The following is a 24,280-nucleotide window of genomic DNA, read 5'->3' as shown; positions in this document are numbered from 1 at the left end:
AGGCAGTTAAATGAGTTAGTGTCTTTGATGTTCTAATACAGTAGAATTGACAAGTAAACAAAGAGAAATAGAAATAGGAACAGGACAGGGGAAAAAAAAAAGAACAGCACTGGAATGAGGAAGGGAACTGATTACACAAGTAGAACCAGCAAATTGTAAATACCATGCTGAACAGGTCTGTCATTTAGAGCAGGGCAATCCCAGGCACTGCACTGCAGCTGTGTTCATCTTAGTGCCCTAACAGGAGTTAGCTGAGGTTCTGGTATTAGTACCTGGCTCTGTGTAGCCATTTGAAATATAATCTGGTAAAAACTTTTATGTGGTAGAAAACTCTTCATGGAGTCATTCCTGTGCTTTCTGATAACTCCAGACTAGCCTCAATCTACAACCCAGTTTCACTGGCCATTTAACTGAGGTATTGAAACACAACTTCTTTTCATTTTTCTGGAGAGGACAAAAGTAACTGACACTGTTTTTCTAAAGGACTGTGATATCACACCGCACTGCTGAAGTGGGAGGCATGCTGAGTAAATGCAGCTGTTCTCTACCGAGAGACTGATGCTCGATGCTGGGTTATGTCACATAAACACACCTTCCTCCAGATGCACTGAATGTTTTCCATTAACAGTGGTCACTAGTGAAAAAAAAAAACGACTTAGGACTATAAACAGACTATGTGTGTTTGCTGGAATCTTAATAAACTATTTGTTTGTAAGGCTACATGACAGCCTTAGGATGGGTGCATTTGCATGCACAGGCTGTGAAAACTACATCTTCCCATGTTTAGATACAGAAGTGAGGCTTCGCAGTATCTCCTAGCTGGTACCCGGGAATAGCCACCTCCCCTCCACTCTTTTGGTGTTGTTATGGTTAAATTTATATCTGGCTGTATAAGTGTAGTCTATCAGGGTACCACAAAAACACTCAAACCTTTAGAGGCCTAAATGAGAAGGTCTGAATTGCACTTTTCCTTCAGGGGCTTCATTGTCTGAACTGTATCCATGCCAGGGGCTTGCAGCAGCCTCTGCAAATATCTGCCCCCCCCCCTTCCATATTCCCTATACATTCAAGTAAATGCAAATTTCTTCATAGAAAAATGAATAAAAATGCAGCAACAGAATTGAAAGAAAATATAATTTCTCACAATCTTCATGTTGTTTCATACTAAGTCTGCAAATAAGAATACTGTTATTTCAGACCTTTATGAAAAATATCACAGTACTCTACGTAATAACCTAAAACTTCAATTTGTGGTAACAACCGCAGCATTTTGATGATTATTATAGGAAATTATTTTTAAAGGGAACAGTAATGTTTACACTATGTTCAGTACCAAGAGACAGTTTTATATGCAGACTCGTGAATCAAAATCTCCCACCTGATGAGTCATTTTCCTTTAATAGTAAAACAACAAATTAAAGATTCATTAGATTGAAGGTGATTGAACTGTTTAAAGCTACTAGGCTTGCAAACATGTATAAAGCCCTCAGCAACCATCTGTATCTAACAAAACTTTATAGAATTAACACAAAGCAACCTCAGCAGTAGTCTTGTTAGCTTTGTTGAGCCTGAGGCTGAAGTTACTATTAAATGAAGTTAAAAAAATTACTGTTTAGACCCAGATGGGAAATATTTTTCCCTGATCTTCTTGGTGTGGGAAGATATTAAAATTATAGGCACAGTCACAATGACCAAAAAGAGGAAACTAACCAGATTTGGATTTGATCTTGATATGAAGAATTCATAGTGTATCTCATGTAATTAGTTCAGACATCACCAAAATGTTCATGAACCCTAATACCATACCTTTTATTAATACAGAACACGTTGAAATTTTAGATATATTTAATTCCAACTAAGATATTTAGTGGTAATTTTAATAAAAACCAGCTGTCAAATAACAGCAAGTTATATTCATTGCTGACTGGTTTCATTAATCTATTTTTTTTTTAAATTATATGTTAATATCTGCAAACCAAGTCATTTGAAAAGTCAGATTTGTAATGTTTTGTGAAGTGATTTCAGATACTTGCCAACTTAAGAGCAACAACTTTTTTGCTGTTTTGCCAACACAGAAAGCTTCAGATTCATGGAAAACAGAGTTTTGTAGCTGGTGAATGATTGGATCCAATGATCTTTTGCTGGGCTTCATGGGATCAGTCCTACTGCTTCTACTTCTTGGTCTTTGTGAAGTTCCACATGTGACACTGAAGCGCATACATATGTCCCCTCTGCCTCTTCTCAGAGCAGTCCTGGATTGCCAACTTTTTGAAGAATAAACATTCAGGAAATCATCTTTGAAGGAATTAAATCTAACCCCAATTAATTTTTTAACCTAAGATACCTCTGTGTGTCCAGACCTAAGCACCTCTTAAACAATTTGTTTTTGCAAGATCCATGAGGGATCAGGAAGTATTATTGTCCCCATTCGACACAGGAAGTAGGTACAGGGAATTAAGCCTGGCCAGGGATTCAGAGCTGTGACAGATATGCGGTGGTTAGTTATAACTGGGTAGTGGAAGTTGTTCTTCTTAATTCTAAGCCCTGTCCTTCTTACAGAAACTGCTCACTACTAAAGGAGGAAAGCCTTGCCCACTCATGAATTAGGTCTTGAGTGACTCACATTCAGCCTGCAAAATTAATGTAAGCTTAAACTGAGATCACTTATTCAAAGTAGAACAGCTCCATTAGGAGAAAGAGAGTATCTCACATTATTGAAGATGCGGTGAATGCTTCATACTCCAGGCTCAAAATTGCCTGCAGGCACGCAACATCAGCATTCAAGTGCCACTGAGATGCACCAAGTGGTTCTTCAGCAACTGCTTGAATTGTAGGGACTTAAGTGCTGGGATGTTATGTTGTTCATCTGTTGTCAAGGGTTGGGAAATGCTGCTCCCACTGATGTCCCGGAGGTGTCCTTCTACCATCCTCAAGGAAACTGTGGATTGCAGTCTGGTAGAAACTCACGCCAAGCCTCACTGGGAGGCCTCAGGCAGAAAACCGGTGAGGAGCAGTCTATAGCTAGTGGGTCATAATCTAAAGCAAGGCAGGTAATGAGGGAGCTTACCCGTGGAGCAAGAGGCCTGTTTCAAAATCTCTCCTGAACTGGAAGAAGGACAAGTCTGTGGTCACCAGGTATGTACCCTACTCATCAGGCTTCTGGGCATCAATGATGGGGTAACAGTAGCATGTCAAAGATCCTGCTAGCGCAGCTCCTCTCTGTATATGAAATCGCATAGTTTTGTAGAAGTAACTGAATATTAATTGTAGCAGGAACACGAACCTTATCTTTCCACAGTTTGCATGAGTGCCCTACTCAAGGGCTACAAAGTCAGTCCTCTGGATCCCTGTCTCTCCTGTGGTCACTTGCTCTTCACTGCCTTCTGTGAATCCTGGAGTTAAAGATCTAACTCCCTGCTTCCTCAGCCTGCGCTTCTAGGCTTCCTTCCTCTTGTAGTTAAATCTTTCTTATGAAATAAAAACTTTTTTCCTCTTTAAAGCCATACATTTCGGTGAAATAGCCATTTTACTCAGAGAAATGTGTTTTTTGCACTACTGCTTACTGATATATTAATATATCTATTAGCTGATAAAAAGTATGTTACTCAGTAATAGATCAGCCTGCTATAGACAAAAAAGACACATAAAGAAAAATACAAGTGAGATTGATATATCTATTTAACTTCAGTTTTAAAAGACCTCAAATTTCTTATATTTTGTCTAAAAAGCATACTTCTTATAATCAGATGCTAATACCCATCAATTTCTTTCAATTGATATATATGTATGTTCGATTTGAAGTCAGAATCACTTCAGCATAACTACAAGAAATGCTCCATTGTTTTCAAATCTTACTTTCTATATGTATATTGGCTACATTCTATGTCCTGTCTTTCATATTGAATTTGGATGTGCTAACACAGTGCATTTGCATGTGCAAACCTGCCTAGGTGGCACATTCAAGACAGGGAAGGCACGCAGAATTTGTAACATGTAGGTGTATTCACCCTCCTGGTCTGCAGAAATGTGAGCTTAACTGACATAACCATATATACAGGTAAATCATGTCTTCAAAATCTGGAACAAATGGTCAGGATACCAATTTTTAAGGACCTTTTATTTAACATGCCCTTCAAAGAAATTTAGTACAACTGTAGGTCTTTCTAGTTTGTTGCCAGTAGATTATAACTCTATTGTAACAGTATTCTATAGAAATTATGTATGCGATATAAGATGTTCAGGCGCAGCCAGAGACATTTTGGGGAAAAAAAAATGCCAACAAAATAACAGGTTTAGTTGGAACCTTGTTTCTGAGAAATAGACATGATTTGAATTGAAACTGAGAATTTACTACCAGAAACAGAAAATAATGTCCTTTTTTAATTCCTTAAGGCAACAATAGCCAATTCTCAAACTCAAAGCAAAAATGCTAAACAGCAGTGAATCATCTGAACTGAAACTAGAAAGGTATATTTACTTAAATTCATTTTCAATGCACTAATGATTTCAGTAAGAAGAAAAACAAGTATATGAATTATTTGAAAATCTCGATGGAGTATACGTGTTAACTGCTTGTCAGGGTAAACTCCAAGCCATTAAACTGAACTGAAGTTGAACAACTGAAACCAAGATGGAGAAAGCTGCAGTAAGGCACTTCATCTAAACCAAGTTTTAGGAAGCTGGAACTCCAGAGTAGCTGGTGCCCAAGAGATGTCTTGGAAATAGCTGCTTCTACTCCCTTTTTTTCCTTCTAGCTGCAACGTAGTACAGTGTGAGGGCCTCCTGATAACATGCACAGAGAGAATATTCTTCAATTAAATACATTTGACTGCTTTTCTTGCCTATTCATGGTAGCAATCAAAGGACAAAAGTTATGTTGCATTGGAATTAAGTCTCCCCAAAATACTTCCATTAGAAATCAAAAATATGAAAAAAAGGCCAAAAAAGTTGTAACCTGTGATTTCTAGGATGTACAGGTCAAAGTGCCGTCAGAACAGCGTTTTTCTTCTACTGCCAACAGTTGTAAGGCAGTGCAACTTAGCGGACGGAACATCAGAGCTGGTGCAGAACTCTTAAATCTTCTTTCCACTTTTGCTTCATCTCAGTGTGGAAAATGGTAACTTCCTGATGCTTTTGCCACTGCCTCAGATTGCCTATCTATAAAATGAGGCTAATGATAGCTTGCAAAATAAGCATTTCTATTTTGAGTGTTGATATGCAAAGGATCTTCTGTATTTATGTATCAGCAGGGATGGGACTGTTGCTTTACATTGTTTGTCCTGTTTAGCTTTTAAGGGAAAAATGATACCATAGAGCAGCAGCAAACATTTTCATTTGATTTTTCTCCATACCTAGGTGATGATAATAGTGTCCATACCTCAATCCTTTGGTTGAAGCTTATGGGTAAATAGATTTCATTTTAGAACTTCAGCTGACTGTACAAAACATAAAATAATATAATTTTAAATTTAAATTACTGAAGTGAGTAGAAAACTGAAGGCATAATAAAGACATTTCTGTGCTGAGAAATAGATTTTTTTTTTTTACCACCTGACTGGATATGCATTTATCTTCCTTAGCTTGAGAAATGTTGGTGTGCATTATTTCACAGAATCCTAGAATAGTTTGGGTTGGAAGGGACCTTTAAAGGTCATCTAGTCCAACCCCCCTGCCGTGGGCAGGAACATCTTCAACTAGTCCAACCTGACCTTGAATGTTTCCAGGGATGGGGCATCCACCACCTCTCTGGGCAACCTGTGCCAGTGTTTCACCACCCTCAGCGCAAAAAATTCCTTCCTTATATCTAGTCTAAATCTACCCCCCTTTAGTTTAAAGCCATTCCCCCTTGTCCTGTCGCAACAGGCCCTGCTCAAAAGTTTGCCGCCATCTTTTTTATAAGCCCCCTTTAAGTACTGATAGGCTGCAATAAGGTCTCCCCAAAGCCTTCTCTTCTCTAGGCTGAACAACCCCAACGCTCTCAGCCTTTCTTCAGAGGAGACGTGTTCCATCCCCCTGATCATTTTTGTGACCCTCCTCTGGACCCGCTCCAACAGGTCCGTGTCTTTCTTCTGCTGAGGGCTCCAGAGCTGGACGCAGTACTCCAGGTGGGGTCTCACCAGAGCAGAGTAGAGGGGAAGAATCACCTCCCTCGACCTGCTGGCCACGCTTCTGTTGATGCAGCCCAGGATACGATTGGCCTTCTGGGCTGTGAGAGCACATTGCTGGCTCATGTCCAGCTTTCCATCCACCAGTACCCCCAAGTCCTTCTCGGCAGGGCTGCTCTCAATCCCTTCATCCCACAGCCTGTATTGATACTAGGGCTTGCCCCGACCCAGGTGCAGGACCTTGCACTTGGCCTTGTTAAACCTCATGAGGTTCACACAGGGGCCCACTTCTTGAGCTTGTCCAGGTCCCTCTGGATGGCATCCCGTCCCTCTGGCATGTCGACCGCATCACTCAGCTTGGTGTCATCTGCAAACTTGCTGAGGGTGCACTCGATCCCGCTGTCTGTGTCATTGATGAAGATATTAAACAGTACCGGTCCCAATATGGACCCCTGCGGGATGCCACTCGTCACCAATCTCCATCTGGACATTGAGCTGTTGACCACTACCCTCTGGATGCTACCATCTAACCAATTCCTCACCCACCAGACAGTCCACCCATCAAATCCATACCTCTCCAGTCTAGAGAGAAGGGTGTTGTGGGGGACCGTGTCAAAGGCCTTACTGAGGTCCAGAGAGACGACATCTGTAGCTCTTCCCCTGTCCACTGATGCAGTCACTCCATCTCACAGAGCCATGCCCTAATTTCTCTCTTCCTTTTTTCCCTGGAGGCACCCCAGAAGTACACTGGAGGGCTAGAGGTATTTCAGAAACTTGAGACAGGTAGTGGTTTCAGTTCCATGAAAAACAAAAAAGGGCTGTTGAACTACCTTGTAAGAAAACTGTCTGGAATTGAGACTGGAAGGATGAGGTGCAAGTGCTGAAGTCTTTTGCTGTGAGTAATGTTCCTGACATAAGGTGTTAGAAGAAAATGATGGTGGAGTTACTTGATGCTTAACCTGTCTTTCAGAAAATTAAAGAGAGCAGCCAAATCCAGCTGTAAATGAACCAATTCCCTCAACTCTGAACTTCACCCACAGTGCAATATTTTTAAATCTCAAAGCTTTTCCCTAGTGGTAGGGAGATATGAAACAATGATGAGTAATTTCTCAGGACATAGTAGGTAGGAGCTAGCAGTCCATCATGCAGAGTGAATGTGCTTCCTCAGAAGAAATTAATGACCTACTTCCCTGATACACTTTTGCTTCATCAGAACTCTCCTTTCTCCTGGCTGTGAAAGTATCAATAGTCTTCTTCCTCCACACTCTTTCTCCTGTCTTCTACATGATTACGAAGCACCAGTTTAGTTCATTCTGTTGCCTTTTCCTTCACCATTTGTCATTGCTGGGTCTTTGATCTCCCTAAGCATGGGTGCAGGTGAGAAAAGCGGTCAAAAAGAATAAAATTAGGAAAGAGGTCTGCGAATAAAGGTAGGGTAGAGGAAGGACTGGAGAAGATTTTACCTACCTCTGGCTATAGATTTGACTGGCTCACTCACTGATTCTCCTCCAAACAAATGTACCATTCTCACTTTGCTCTTGTTTTGAAATGGGGTGGGAGATTTCCTGACAGGCATGTATATTTTTCCTCTCACAATAAAGCTGAGGACCTTGCAGGTAACTCCTACTGCAGTCCAGATTCCTGTCAACTCTCTGACAGGTCCCGTAACACTTTATAACAGTGGAGCTGGGTAGAAAGACAAACTGCAAGGGCTAGGTTTAATAAAAGACTTTAGCACGCAGTCCAGACTGAAGTCAATAATCTTGTCTGTGGAAATCACTACCCTTCCTATAGGGAGTGGGAAACGTACCTTTCCTGGAAACAACAAGGAGATCAGTCTTGTCTTTTAGAGGAGGGCACGGTGGTGTAACCTCCCCTACTGTGTAAAATAATCACAGCACTCACCCAAGCAGGGAGGAACTGTGAAAGGGTTTGAAATCCTGTCTTGCATCGCATAGGTGAAGGCTGGCTTCTCCTGCTGTTGCTGTTTAATGTGCCTTACTGAGCATCCAGGGATAGAGGCATCATGGAGCCAGAAAGGAAGAAGGTACTCTGAGCCTATCAGTGTAGTCAGCTGGGAGGACAGGGCACTGGCTTCTGGACACCAACCCCAGGAGTTAAAAACTAGGACTCTTCTGCATCCTTACTGCCCTCTTTGGTATGCTTCATATTTAAGAAAGGATGCTGCCTCATGCTGCACCCACGCACCCTCTAAAAAGAAGGGGCCATATCTTTGTTTTCTGGGAAACATGATGCTGCTAGTGTTTATCAGAAGGGCTGCTTAGTTTCTAAATTCCTGTTTTGGGATGGTATTTAAGTGATAAATGATGAGCCAAAGAGCTTAGATTTAAGGTAGTGTTGAGCATGGCAAGAAGAGATGAATTGGGCACCTAAGGGATTAACAGAGAGGCATCTAGTCTGTAGTCACCACCAAAGTTGCAGCAACTGAGGAGGCATTTTTAGGACTGCAAAACCTATCCAAATCCTACTGTAAGCACATACACACACTCTTTATTGCAAATAGACCTATATATTTATGCTTTTCTGTAACATAATTAAGCTGTGTTTCTCAGTAACATATATAGCCACTATGAAGGTATTAGAAAGTGTTAATTAATGAAGAGGCAGAGATCACTGATGGCATAACGGAGTTAACACCCCTCCCGATTTTAGGAAAACTGAAGCTAGTTGTAACATGATATGAGATTTTGCTGCAAATGTCTTTTTGCTGGTTTTTTTTTCCTTCTTACTAGAGCTAAACACATTGGTATTCATTGAGTCTACAAATGAAAACCTAATTTTGTAATTAAATGTCAAGAAAATTATTTCACAACTTGCATAGAATAATACAGTCCCCATGAGCCTGATATGACCCATGACTGTGTAGTGTGTAGTGAAGCACCTAAAACACCATTAATAAACATGTTTTGCAAGGATATAAAATAAATGAAGGCCCAAAGGCAAATTTTTAGCCTAAGGGACATTAGCTCTAGCAGATTATAATGCCACCTCTCTACAGCACCCAGAATTTAGTGTTTATCACAGCATGCAAAACAAGTAGCATAATGTAACATCAAATCTGCTTTGCAAGTACATGTGGAATGGCCTATATTATTTATTTTGACTAGTTCCTGGATTTTGATGGCTTTTATTTGATGTCTGTATCCTTATATGCCAATTGTAACGAAACATTCTTTTCTCCAAGCCAGCTGGCATAGGTTTCAGAGCTTGTTATTTGGGACAGTTGGTGGCTGGTACTCTCTGAACAGATACTTTATCAATCTAGTCCTTCAAAGATGAAAAGAAATGATTAGATAATTCCTTGCACAAGAAGAGACACATCTAAAGAGAGTATAATTTTCCTTCCCCAACAATGCTAGCAGTATGATGGCCCAGTAAACTTAAGACTGATATGGTCCCTTCTGTATGCTCTTAAATTATTTGCATGTGTTCCCTACTTTTCACATGCTTGGAGGGGAAGAACCGGTTTTTCTGGTTTATTAAAATATTATAAATTTGTAGGAGGCTAGAAAGGACAGTACCATAGTTGCAGGATGAAAGGAACTAATTCCTATGAAAGCAACTAATAATCTAAACTGTAGTAACAGTTAAGGAGAGAAAGATCTTCAGAAAAGCTGAACTGAAGGAAAAAGAGTAAAGCAAGCACTGTGATAATAGAGATTAAAGCTTTCCTTGGCTTCATAAACCACACCCTTTACACACTTGAAAAAGATTGCAGCTGATAAAGAATAGCATTACTTAAAGTATTCAGTGTCAACAATCTTTACAGTTAATTCACATCACCAAATATTACAATGAGAATGCTAACCCTAATAATGTAATTTATATTAAATATAAATCCATCTTTTCATAAAGGCACCTTCAGAATTGCCACATTTCAAAAACTGTTGTTCTGCAATACTACCCAACATTAGTTTTCCATTTACAATATAGATGAACAAAATCACCTTTATAAATCCTCTTAGCTTTCACTTACCATGCTTCTTCAAGAATGGAATAGGTTAAAGTAAAACCTTACCTATAGTAGCTTTCTATTGGGATATCTTCATGCCTCTTCTAACACTAATTTTTAACTAAAAGGTAATCAGACCTAAAATTAATGGTAAGTGTACAAGCACTAAATACTAAATACTGCCTGCAGGTAATAGGTCAAGTCATTAGCTAAATGTTTAAATATTCTGTAGCAAATCCCCATGGGAAATGAATGAAATATAACAAAGAACATCAGGTCATGACACTTCTCTCAATAAAAACACTATCTTCCCTATGCCATGCAATGGCATGACCGAGAGGCAGAGTATACACTCTGCAAAAGTATGTGGCCAGGCGATGCGCTGATTCTCCAGCCACGAGTAGCACTACTATTCTAAATTCTTTTTAAACAGTTTTAAGCATTAAAGTAATTTCTATACTGTGCAAAATAGTTAACAAGAAAAAAACATGTAGTTTACTCATAATAATTGCAGTCTCCATAGCATTCTAAGCAAGTATTCTCCACTTCATTTTTTTGAGGTGGAATGGAATAAAAAGTTACTCTGTGAGGTTTTCCAGTTATGAAAGAAAGAAGCATATGATAATTACCTGCTACATGGCATGCTAACAGAACAGTAACTCCAAAAAAAGCACCTTGCCCTAAAAGCAAGTATTTTAAGAGAAAAGAGGCAATACCTTATGGATGCATACCAGTATCACTATGAAGAACATGGATACTGTCTCTTATTTCACTTCTGTAAATTAGTAGCTTTCATTGAAGAAAAAAGGATCCTGTGAAATTATACACTCTGATTATCTTAAAAAACAGACCCAGCTACTGCTAGCTGGATTTAACAATAATCAGACTGAAAAGTGAGCTAGTTACTTTGTGGGTAGGTGTTTATTTCTGGGTCCGTTATTGGAGAACGAAAGGATCCCTGAAGTGAATCTCTGTATTTGAGAAAAGGGAAGGTATATACCCTAGGTGCAAGCAATAGCATTAAGAATTCTCCTTGAACTTATCAACTGCCTGCTAAATACTGTAAAGTATGCTCTTTCTTTACACAGAAGTAGAATTGCAAGGTTTAGGATTTTTGCCACCCCCCACCCCAACTTCTGCAGAATAGCCAATGTTGGCTTTCTGATCTACAGTTCAATTTGTGGAATAGACCATTACATCTAGCTGATTACAATACTACCTTAGAAGATGGTTTGGTAAAGCTCTTGAGGGTCAAGAGAAAATAAACCTCATAAATCTCATGCAGCTTATTTCTTCCTCTACACATTATACACAGAATGATAGAAATTTGAGATCATGCTAATCTTGTTCTCACTAATATGGTCATTTATATTAAATATAATACTTTCTGGAAAAACCTTTCTGGAAGGCAGCACCAAAAATTGTATTTATGTCAAGAAAAAGAAATACAGCGACTTAGCAGAAAATATGTACAGTCTTCTGACTGTAGGCTGAAAATGCAAGCTATTTTAAGACTACATCAAAACCCATGCAGTTTCTATGTTCCATGGAAAAGTTGCCTGATGAATCTTATAGCTATTTTCAATGGGATATGTTTAAAAAATGGGTAAGCATTTTTAGACCCTAGATTTTAGATTTAGAGAATCAGAGATGATTCACAGGAAAATACATTCCCAGCCATAAAGCAGATCAAGGAACTCACTTACAATAGCTTAATCATATATCACCCCGTGCTTGATTCCACTCTGTGTGTATGTGTGTTGTTCAGAGACAAACAACGTGGAAAGGGATATACACCCTTTGCCTGTTAGTCTGGAGGCTGTGAAAGAAGACCAAGGCTTGCTGAGGGGAAAGTTGCATACCATGTCTTTAAAATTGAATCACTTTTTCTATTTTGAAGGATTTAAAAAAATGTACAAAGCTCTACTTTGATATTCACAGAAAAATCTTTCCTGTTGGCCAAGTCCACCTAAAACAGGGTTAGTGTCCACAGACATATACTTCACTTCAGATTAATGCCACAAGTCCTGTGGAGCCATTCCTGATACGCTGTATGACCCCAAACCCACTTATGTTAGAGGGAGTTCTTATTTGGACGGGTTTTGAATCAGATGTGGAGTGAGAAGAAAATTCATAGTTTGATATTTTTTTCTTGGAATATACTTTATTGGGAGAGGTGGTCTGTTGTGCCACGTCTGGTTCCAGCTATTTCTCCTCATTCACTTAAAAACTATATATAGAGCTGCTTCCTTGAGGAAAATTAAATTCTGAAATGTACCAAGCACGTGTAACTTATGCTGAATTCCTAAAGAGCACTGGGTGCTTAGCATTCCCCCTAAACTGTCTGTTTTACTATAGACACATTTGACTGACTTTAGCTTCCCTAACTTAAAATGTGTGGCAATTTTCCTAGGAGAGCAAAAGCAAAATGTAACTCAGGTGTTCCAGAACCTGTATATATTCAGTTTTCACTTTAGGAATAAACCCTAAAGTAACACCAGAACTGAAATGGGAGTTGAAGACATTCAGCAGAGCTGGTGTAATATAATTTGGAATTTTCTCTGAGCTGGAATACGCTCAGAATTAATTATCAAACATTTGTACTAAGCAGAGAGAACCAAGTAGCAGTGTACTTCATGGAATGATTAAAGCATGCATTGTACTGTAGGAACAACAAGATCCAGAGATGTAAAAAACATTTCACTCCTCAATTTACCATATATTGTCTTCAATTTCAGGGAGATTTAAGGATATGCCAAATATTGTAAATTGCTAATGTTCTTTTAAAATCCTGCTGGAATCCCAATTTTATAATGTTAGGTCTTTTTTAATAGTTCATTAATGCTGAAATTAACAACAAGCTGTCAATAATTTGAGAGGGATAATGTAAATTGCAGTGTCTGTTCAGAATAGGTAGCAAACGTTTTTACTATTCTTTGGACCAGATGATTTGAATGATGAGTGGGGAGAATCTCTTAGGTTTGTACAAACCCAAACATATTTAATTGGGCAAACCGTTACAGGCGACAAACTAACATTTCATTTCCATTTCTCCTTTTCATTTTACAATTTTTCAGGATGTAGTCATGCAAGAACAGCAGTTCAGGCAGAGTTCTGTGTGGTGCCGCACAGATGGAAGAGAGCACCCACGTATTATAACTTGCAGGGTGTGTTTGAAGAGAAGTGCAGAGAAGCCTGCCAGTTCTCTCATCTGTACTAAGGCGTAATAAACAGCAGGTTAGTACTGGAGTATTAGTTAGGGAACCCCAATAAAAGGGCAGTAAACTTATTCTGCAAATAACCACTATACACTAACGACACCCTAAGTAGCTCAAGGCCTTAACTGGTATCAAGCACTGTACTTGGGTTCCTAAAGTAGCAGTCTAACTCCCTAGCGTCTCCTTGCTGTTAATGGAGAAACAGTCATCCAGAAGATGACTCAGATATTACTGGAAGTACCTATATCTTTCTACTAGTTGTTAAAGGTGTCAAGACTAGGTCCGTAATAGATGAATCCTGTTCACGATCAGTACTAGTTGTGGGATGATAATTGTCACTCTACCATCCTGTTTGTATTGCCATCTCTTATGAATTTACTAGGAAACGTAACCCAACAAAATGTAAAGGTTCCAGTGATGCACGGAACGTATTTTGTCTTTGGTATTGTTATGCATTGCAGAGTTTAAGCAGTTCACAATTTAATAAATATACTGCATTTCAATCTCCCCATGTTGATTCCAGAGACAACCAGTATAATTTCTGCATAAAATTTGTACGGAAAGTATTTTTCCCACAGAAATAGTACTTTTCTCCTCAGAAATAAATCTTGATAAATTATTCTGTAGATCAAAAATAGCATGCTATGTATTTACCTACAGTAAAGGCTATGAGTTTTTAAATGATCACGTATAACAGGCACTGATTTTACACAGCAAAAACCCAACCAAACAAAAAACCCAACCTAACCAAAACCCAAAGAACTCCCTGCTCTCTTAATTGGATCAAGTGTTGATACAGCTCAGGCAGTAGGTAAGAGGGGGACTGTACATTCCCAAAGACAGCGTCACAGGAAATGAATTACCCATTTTTTTCAGAACTGCTTCCTCCTTTGTGTTTACGAATATGTGTTCATTTGGATTTTGTTGTTTCGTATCTGAAGAAAAGCTTAGGACTTCCAACTTAGGCACTGCACTAATTTAAGAACTGAATTTCATTTTCGTTCCATCTGATACCACAATGCAGGCACAAAGTGCCATAAAGAAACACTTTCTAAAATCAATCCATATCTGCTAGTTAATTCTGAATAGTCCCATTTAATCCCAGATCTGTGTCTGAATTGAAAAAGCGGTAATTGAAAAGTAAAAAAAAATACCCAGCTGAATGGAAGTGGCACATTTTATAGAACTTTCTCAAGAAATGGGAAGTTGCCCAAAGCCTGCAGTGCCAAAGTCAGTTTTTAATTATGTTACTATAAATTAAAACTAATTATGCTTGTTGGAGTAGAATCATCTTCAATTTGTGTTGTACATGAAATAAACCCCATCCCACTAAGGTACAACAGAGCAAAAAACAAATGTGCATAAAGAGATTTCTGTAGTTTTGCCAGTCTAGTCATTGAGAGAGCTATTACTCTGGCCCATACTTGGAAAACCTGGAATAAATATTGAAGTCGTTGGCCCACTGCAACCTCTTTGCTAACTGTTTTGTTCTGTTTAAAATTTCTGATTTGGCTTGATTTCTTTCCTTAGTAACAATATCAGGCAGGCAATTCTTAACAGCTTCAAGATTCTGAGCTGCTAAAATATGCAGCAGTGGTACAGGACGAGGTTTCCTTCACTGTCAGAGATTTTAGAACATCTATGTCTAAGGACACTGAGTGTTGCTACAGGAAAAACGCCACGCCTTTCTGTTCCAACTCTGTTTTTTCATCAAAGGGAAGATAAAAAGTAGGAAAATAAACCCAGAAAACTAAATTTAGTCATGTAAGATGGAAGCTACCCAAACTCTTTAGAGATCTGGGCCAGCATGTGCTTGTGAAAAACAGTGTCATGACAGCATCAAACCCAGCCCAGACTCAGTACTCCAAGCGCCGGCTCTTTATGGTCAAGTGGTGAGGACGGCCTTTGTTTCCCAGGGCTCTGAAGCTAAGTAACAGTGAGGCAAGCAGGTGAATGAAACAGAGCCAGCGAGATGGTTGTAGAAGTACAGAACAACACATGCTACAGCTTGCTCTTTGTCTAATCTTTGGCATGGAGAGAAGTGATCTCCAGCCTTCACAGCAGGCAGTGTTTTGTATCCTTCCCGTCCCCACGGGATTCTGTGGTTTCATTTCGCTAAATCTTTAAAATTCTTCCCTTAAAAGAAAAAATAATCAAGGACTTGCAGTTTTTTCAGAACTCCTCTCTGCCTTATTATGACAAGTCTAAGAAGTAGAGTTCACTTAGCTACGTTTAGGTATAGAGGAGAAATCTACCTTTTCTAAATTATTTTCTTAGCAAATCTATTATGGAAAAGAAAATTTGGAATAGCAAAGGCATGGTCTTAAAATTGTTTTCCATTGAAGTCTAACATCAAAACACAGGTTAGTAAGTTGGAATTAAAGCTGTCAAAGGAGAGTGGCAGGTGTCCTTTGATGTCTGAACGACAAGCTTTTCCACTACCCTTCCAGTTGCAATAAACAAGTGACTATGGAGAGGACAATCAGTAGTATATCAGTAGTAAACAGAAGCAATGTTTTTTTACTTTCAGACCGATCCTTGAAAACTTGTAATAAAAACATGTAATAGCAAAATGCTTGTAATTTAGTAAAACTTATACTAACAATTAGTATAGTAATTGACAAAATTAGTTAAGTAGGATTAGGCACATTTACTTGAAAACATTCAGCCTGATGGATACATACTGAACGAGTCTGTCTTTTGCCCTGTATGCGCTGGTACTTCTACAGCACTAGAATGAAACTGGAACTGAATTTATCTAATGTAGGCAGCATATCTATTTTTTTCTCTGCAAGCACTTTGTCTTAAAATAATGTTGGTTGTCTTCTTAAACACAAATAAAGAGTTTTATAGAGGTTAATTTAACTTAAGACTTATGCTAATATCTCTGCAGTCCCACAACTATGCATAGAAAAATAATTGTCATACATCCCCCATTTATTTCTCACAAAGATGGAGCCTCAAGAGAGCTGATGATAAAGAATTAAATATGTTTTGCAATAATATAAATATTTAACTTTTAGAGAAGTATCCTTGATCATAGCAAATGCTACTCATTGTGGCCATTTTTATACTTTCACTGAAGTCTCCCTTGCACATAGTACTTCTCATATACAAAATAAACCCACATTCTTCCCAAATCATCTTGTCTTTTGTTTTGATGCTTTAATAGATGCTGGTAAGTATGCAGTATATACCACTGAATAGCCAATCTCATTAGAGAGATTCCCTATCTAGATCTACCCAGAAAGTTAAAGAACAGCCTTACTCTTCACAGATAAAGAGGATATGCTACTCTCTAAGCAGCTGGGAAAAGGTATTTATCAAAAGTTATAGATTTTTTGTCTATGCACTAAAAACTAATACAGTCAGCATACCATGCACTAAACTGGTCTTTAAATATTTTTCAAGTTAACTATGTTCATCTTAAAACATGGTACAAATCTTTCTAAGCACAGAAGAAAGAGAAAAAAATGCACTACTCTGAATTGTATATTTAATATAAAATCAGTGACAGCAAAATCTATTGTATATGATTCATTGGAAGGGGGAAAAGCATACCTGGCAGGACTTTATATATACAGCCTACTCCCAGTGCCTTTCAGCTATTAGAACCCTACACAATGTTTGGCACGACTTCATAAATTCATACTGCTTCAGCTGTAAAAGCTGTGAGGGATAGCTGAAAACTGTTGAGCTTGATGTAAAACAACAGGTTCATCTACAGAAGAAGACCTGTCTGACATTAAAATAAATATGTAAAGCTTTATAAACCACTCCTGTAAAAGTGGTTCAGTCTCTCCTTTAGGCCTAATAGGAAAAGCCAGTGAAGATCTTTTTTGCCAGCTTTACTGACTCTTGAAGAATCCTAAAAGCAACGCTTGTTCTGGCAACAGTAAAGAGAAGGCAGAGAGTAGGAAAAACACAAAGACTCAGAGCCTCCTCAGGTTGTCACCGACCTCCAGTCTTTTCACGCTCTAATACCTGGCATCCTAACTCATCCTGGGTTTATGATACAAAACGGCAAAATGCAGACCAGAGCAGATAGTTCTTCGCTGCTGCTGTGCTTTTGTACGTCAGTCCTTCTAGGCCAGCCAATAATGCATGTGTGAGAAGTGCCAAGAATTAATTAATGGTGGCCTCCTTAAACAAGTAGTCCATACTTCTGTTGTGATAGTAGTACAGTCATACCTTGTCGTTTCTAAACCCATCTTGCTATGGGGCCTGATCACGAAAGATCCTTCTTTCATCTCCACTAATACTGAGTAATCACTGTTAATCTACAGTGCTGTATAGGGAAACACTTGGATGCAGTATAGCAAATGTACAGTGAGGAATATCAAATATTGTAGACAGAAGAAAGGAATAAATTTGTTACTGAATCATGTGTGAATCAATGCTAACATTATATTTTTGTTGTAAAGTAAAACATTATTTTTATACCCACAACAAAACATGGACCTGCAGAACTTTTCAAGCAATCTTCTAACAGCTTCATACGAGTCTTTTGCAGCTCAGGACTGTCCCATTCGTCTGCTTCAACACCCCAGTATAAGTCTATGACCTGGAAAATAGTATGCAACATTGTTACTTTATCATATGCCCTTTCTACCTACCAAATTAAAAATTAGTTTTATCAACATTTTGTGTACTGCTAAGCATGGCTCTGCAGTGCAGTAAAAGGCAAGGAGGTCTATATCCAGTCCTTACGCAGACTGGCAGGGTTTTCTTAGGTAAATGACAATTCAAGCCTTTTATTTCCCCTCCCAGATAGTCCCTCCTGGGACAGTCTCTCATTTCATATTCATATTTTTTTGCAGAGATTAGCATGACAAGACCTTGATTTGATGTAGTCTTTATTTGCTACTAGATTGCATATAATGGATAGGTAAGAATAATGACAAAAGCATTGATAAAATCCTGGCTCCATGGAAATTAATGGGAGTTTTGCTGTGGATCACAGTCAAGACCACGACTTGACACCCTGTGTCACTTGTATCCACAGGATATATACTCATGCTGTGCACATGGCTCAAAAGAAAGAATAGGTGCGGTTCTGTAATATCGTACTTCCTTTGTTAGCTGGTCTTTGTTACTTTGGAAGCAGAGATTGTATAGATATGCAATGGCAGACAGCTTGCTGTCCAGCCTTTCATCTGTAGCTAGACTCAGTTTTGTGATGGTAATTAGTTGCAAACAAACTCCTGGAAGAAACTGAAATATGGATGTTAAACTTATTTGAAGAAATTAAGTGATGAAGTGTGATTTCACTACACATTTTAACTAAAAGGCTGAAGTCTTACTGTGGGAAATTGAATTTAAAAGAATAGGGATGATATGTATGCATTTCTTTTGGAACAAAACTTATGGTACATGCTACTACTCTCTCATTTAAGCTACTATTGATTGTTAACATCATGTATATAACTTGAACAAAAAAAGTCCAAGTGCACAGTTAAAAAAAAAAATCAAAACTGTATTAAGACATGAATATATTACAATATTGTTTATTATAATATTATTTGTACTGTGGAAGCACTCTGCTGTTTCCATAAGAAACAGAATCACAAAACTAGCTGTTGTCTAAACAGATCATAAAATCAGCCTGAAGACCTAATATAAGAACTAATAATGGGTTGATATAAAAGTAAAAGTCACCAGTTTACAGCTGATTTACAGAATTAATCTCCTTGGAAAATTTCTCATAACAATAAATGCCAAGGTTTTAAGACCTAATCCTAGAAGTACTTATGCCCATGTTTAATTTCACTACCAACAGTCTCGTTGGTTATTTCTGCCAGAAAAGTCTGGGACGTGTATAAGTGTTTGCTGGAGTAGGTACACTGTTGCCAAACATGAGAGGTAATGTACCGTCTGACTGATGATGATTGAAATAGCCCAATGTATAGAATGCATTGTAGCTTACACTGCCAAGAAAATATACTTAATATCTTTATTTTTTACAGAGACTCGGTTCCAAAATTTTGCTGGAACAAGCAGCTTCTGCTTTACAAAACTGCATCTCAAACAGCCTTCCTATTTCCCTCATTTGAACTGATTTCTTCTCTGTCCTTTTCTAAATGTCTTTTAGTCTCATTAGGAAAAAAGTGTTCCCTTTTTTCCTCTCTCCCTTCTGTTATTTATCTATACGACTTCATTATTGAACTTCACATTGTATTCAGCTGATTACTTGAATGATGTATGATAGAGCTTAAGTATTCTAGTCATAAAATTAGAGCATTGTAGCATACAGTCAAAAATATTTGAATTACTGGTTGAATGAATTTATTGTGCTGCTCAAGTTCATCTGAAACATAAAAGCAATTTCTATTTTAATTAACTGTTCAGAAATCACGTTAATTCTGTAAATGTGAAGAGGAAATTCTCTGGAGTAGCAGATATTGTAGGGGCTCAGCGGCTGCCTTCTGTGTGTTATAACGTTATAGATTATTTTTATGGGGTAACACAATTTTTGTGCATAGTATCTTAATGTGTTATAATTTTGTCCTGCAAGAGGAAATATTTTAGCCATCAAACCTCTGAAGACACCAAGAATTTCAAAATGAGGGGCTTATCGGTTATTCTTAATGCTAACTAAAATAAATAGGATTTACAAAATTAAAGAAAAGGAGCAAGAAGACAGCTGTATCTGATGTTGAAGTACATTTTTACTTATACTTGGAAAAACTGTGTGACAAACACCCACTCTAACTTTCAGCAAGGCTGCCAACGTGAGATAACAACCAGTGCTCTGTGTGAGAGCTACTTACACACAGTGGACTGACACTGCTCTAGTTCAGTTCCACACTAGTCACCTAATGGAGACTTTTCGTTCATAATTCAGTGTTTCCTTTTGCTTATTTTAGCTTTTGTCCTACCAATCTTACAGTTTCACAGATTTTTCTAAGGAAATGAGATAATTTTATCTCTATTGCTTCCAAGAGCTTAAAAAAAACACTAAAAAATTTCATTCATGCAAAATTCCACTTTCCTTCTAGCATATATCACATGGTGAAAATGATTTGAAACAGTTAATTGTTCCCAAGAAGAAAAAAGCATGCTGCTAATGAACTATGGTTAGTTATCTTCCCAAAATTTTCTATTACAATTACTTTCTTTAGCCTCTCTGTCCTCCCCTAAAAAAATACGGTATTTCAGGTACAAAACACCGTGCAGTCTGAAAGTCTTCTTCTCGGCTTACTTGCTTTCTGTCTTCACCAATAGCTGTTTTTCAGAAATATTTTCTGATTCAATGGAAAAGGAAGTCCATCGAGCAAACAAAATCATAGAGTGATTGAATATATTCAGTTCTGCTTCCACACACGTGGTGGTTATGTTCCCTAACAGCTCCCACCAACTTGAGGACGCCTGACAGATCTCATGCTTTGCAACAACTGAAACACTTATCAGTGCAGCCAGATGACTCAGCGGAAGCTGGAGCAATGAGTGTACTCAAATGCATTTCATTTGGGTCACAATTTATCAGGAAGAGGGCGTCTTCAGGACACCCTATATTATAGTGCATTTGTGGTAGCCACACGCAAGGTAGTTCTTGTTTGGTCAGTAGAAGATTACATATCAGGATGAAAAGTTATGTGTTCTGCTCCGTACAGGGAAATGTAAATTTATCCCCGTACCTGAAAAGTACATAATACTTTCTTGACACCACTGCACTAAAACCTGTAGTCTTGATTTTGCATGCTAACCTAAGAAACTCAGTGTATCAGGAATGGAAAAGGCAAAAAGAATGTTTTGATAAAAGTCTACCTCAGAGCCTCCTCCAAAATGCTTTACTACTTTCCCTTGGTAATTTTTTGTACGAGTTTTCCTACTTTGCTTCCACAGAAATGTGATAGCTTTCTAGCTGTTTTCAGAAACATGTCAGTGGAGCAGTCTCTCAGACCTGATCTCAATATAAGGATGCTCCTGGTGTTGAAACTATATAATAAAGTAATTTGCTTCCATGAATATCAACTAGAGTAAACTTAATTATTCCCCCCCTAGAGACTACATTACAATCCATTTGAAGAAAGACATGTTCCCTCTCACAAAGAATTCAGTGGATTATGATCTACTTGGAAGAGACATTTCCCTCCTGTCTCCTCAAAGATGACAGAGAAATAAAGAGTTTATATTTTCTGTTAATATCACGCAATAGTAACAGGAGAAAAATGCTTTATTATTTAAATATCTTTTGCTATTCCTTGCATGTACCACTGCAGCTGGGACTTCCCAATCAGCTGATGAGCTAGGACCTTCAGATGAAATTCTTTTATAGCCATAATCAAAAATCACTCTGGAATTTACCACCATGCAGATTCAGCAACTCCACTGTGACTCAGGGAATTAAAACCAAATATCCTAATTTAAGAACTTGTTATTTTGATTAAAAACCAGCTGCACGGGCATCAAGAATAATACACTGGGAGGAACAGGATGTTGCATAAAAGGCATTAGCTGTTGCCAAGTAAGCTACACTCTGGAGAGCTGAGTTTTTGGGGTCACTAAGACGGGAGGTTAATACTAGTATGTGAGGAAGGCTTGAGGATGTAGAACCAGAATTTTTGAAAAATTGAACAACGTTTTTACAGCATCGCATGCTGTATTTGTTTCTCTTAGCAGAAAGCCAGTTCCAGGCCTGCTGACATATATGGGACTTTACTGGATGACTTTACTGGACTGTGAATTAGGATATACCTGACTTAAAAGTACCAGTGACTTTAACTGTGATGCTAAACCCATGTGTTTTAAGTCAAATGCAACTGTATTTATTACCGACTGGCTCTTACCAAAGAGGTGGATGGGTCTATGTCTTCCATGACACAAAGGAAAACATGAACTGACTGAAGCAATGGGAATTTTACAATTGACATTAAAGGAAGCAAATTCCATAGTACATAATCACAATAGAAATGTTCCACATTCAATTCATTTTGGTAATCAGTTTCAATATTCACCTGCTTAAATTAGTTTCCACATTACAGTGGAAGACAAACCCGTAGTTAGAGTAGATATAATATAACAATTATGTGAATATACAGATGGTGCTACTTCAATGATGATTACATGAAATTAAAAATAGGTTGCATTAACTTAAGTATGGTTTCTAGAAGTACAACACAGTAATTCAGATGTAACATTATTTCTTCTTAAATACTCTGAATATCTAAAATAGAGGTGGTTTCATTAAGTTTCTAATGTGAAAGTCATCAGTTTGTTGCCTTATTGCTTTTACCACCAATGCAATGTTGCATGGTAAAACCATGTAGTTTTTTCATCTATTCAGAATTTACCTCAAATCTCCCTGTAAAATAATTTAAGTACATCAATTCTGTACAATTAACATGAAATACATTTTTTGCAATTTTCTATTTTACCAATGATATTTAAAAATGTTATCTGTTCTAAATAGAGTTAATTTCAAGAAAAAGTAATGCAAGATTCAACACATCAAAACCTACCTGAAATTCCAGCCCATAGTTTTCCCTGCAGAATTCTCTCAGCTTAGGATACACATGTTCTCTTAGGGCGCTCCTTTCTGCTATTGTATCTGTGTTGGGGAAAAAGATGTTATTAACAATATTTTTATGAACTCTGTTCTTTTAGTCAGAGATACAGATTTATCACATTAAAAAGACACCCCCTCCCCCAATGAAAATCAATTGCTGGGATTTAATCTCCAAACTGTATGTTGTACAAACATATAAATGTGTTTGTGCTATGTTAGGCTTCATACACATCTTAAAATTGCAGCATATTTCAATACAGCGCAGCTGAATTAATTTTTGTAATTCAGCAGTCAGAATTTCTTTATCAGTTTGACTTCTATTTAATTTTCAGGAAGCTGAACTTTACAAATTAGAAACATCATGGAACAAAGAGATATACCAAAGATGAAATAGATCTCTATAATTAGAGATAAATCAATAACATGGATTAATGACATTGTGTCAAACACTATCACTTTCTTCACCATCTTTAATCTGATAGTATCTTAAAAGGAAGAAAGCTGTTAATGGCATTATTTATGGTATCTTTTGGTCCAGGCGATTCCTGCTATCATACTAAATGCGCAGTTCTGACATCATGTTATTCTCACCATGCAAAATGACGTGTTTTGATAACGAAGTACAATATGGTAATGACGCCAAAATTATTATTAAGTTCTGTCTGTCCAAGTTAATCTGAACACATTTATATAAAACATATCACTCAAGAAACATACAGTAAAATTTGAAGTAAATTTGGTTAGTAATGAAATCTTGCATAGATAATAAATTTTATTATCTCCCAGTAAGACTAAGATATGTGATGGATTTTGCTAGGTCTAGATTGTGACCAGTGTTGATAGAGTTAAGACACAGAGGGATGACACTGTTGCTAAGTTATTTTCAAAAATAAAACACAACTGTTGTAAACTACTATATCTGAGCACCAGGTGATGAAAAATAAAACAGCGTTAACTTATGAATGATGGAAAACATCTATTGCAGTTAAAGCAATATTTGTATAACTGCACTGAAACAAAACAATAGGTTAAAACTGATTTAACAATCCCCATATTGTTGTAAGCCAGAGATATATGTGCAAATCTAACAATGTTTTGTTTATCAGAGCCCCAGCTGATACATCTAAGTCAGAGGTCTGTTCATAGAATCAGTCACAGATTTATTTTCTTTCTTATTTTGACAATTCTAGGAGAGTGTGAAATCTGTAATTTAATTCATTACACCAAAATCTTAATATCCTTCTTAATATTTAAATATACCTTTGAAATATTAAATAAATGTGTGCTATAATTACCATTTATCTTTATAAACAGAAAACAATCCAGAACACCTCCAGAGAAATATTTTCTTATGAAATCTGCACCAAGGTAAAAAGGCTATAGCACAAAGGCTTAAAAGTACAGCCATGAACTTAATCCAATTTATCTGAATTACCACAGTTCTTCCTTCACAAACTTCTGATGGGGAAAAAAGTCA

General features: G+C 37.6%; 1 protein-coding gene across 2 annotated transcripts in view; it reads right to left on the bottom strand.

Moving 5' to 3' along the window:
- Window positions 1-24,280, bottom strand: part of NWD2 (NACHT and WD repeat domain containing 2) — a 59,116-nt gene that overhangs the window by 14,026 nt on the left and 20,810 nt on the right. Inside the window, exons 2-3 of one of the 2 annotated variants that reach the window (XM_076336075.1) lie at window positions 22,757-22,845; window positions 17,743-17,859 (exon numbers count right to left, since the gene is read on the bottom strand). In XM_076336075.1, coding sequence (XP_076192190.1) covers window positions 17,743-17,859; window positions 22,757-22,845 — 206 coding nt within the window. Of the gene's footprint in view, window positions 1-17,742; window positions 17,860-22,756; window positions 22,846-24,280 lie in introns of those variants that run through there. The other variant, XM_076336076.1, reaches the window with a different exon arrangement.

Source organism: Aptenodytes patagonicus, chromosome 4, assembly GCF_965638725.1.
Source record: "Aptenodytes patagonicus chromosome 4, bAptPat1.pri.cur, whole genome shotgun sequence".
Taxonomy (NCBI): domain Eukaryota; kingdom Metazoa; phylum Chordata; class Aves; order Sphenisciformes; family Spheniscidae; genus Aptenodytes; species Aptenodytes patagonicus.
This window is presented reverse-complemented; position numbering and strand designations above follow the sequence as displayed.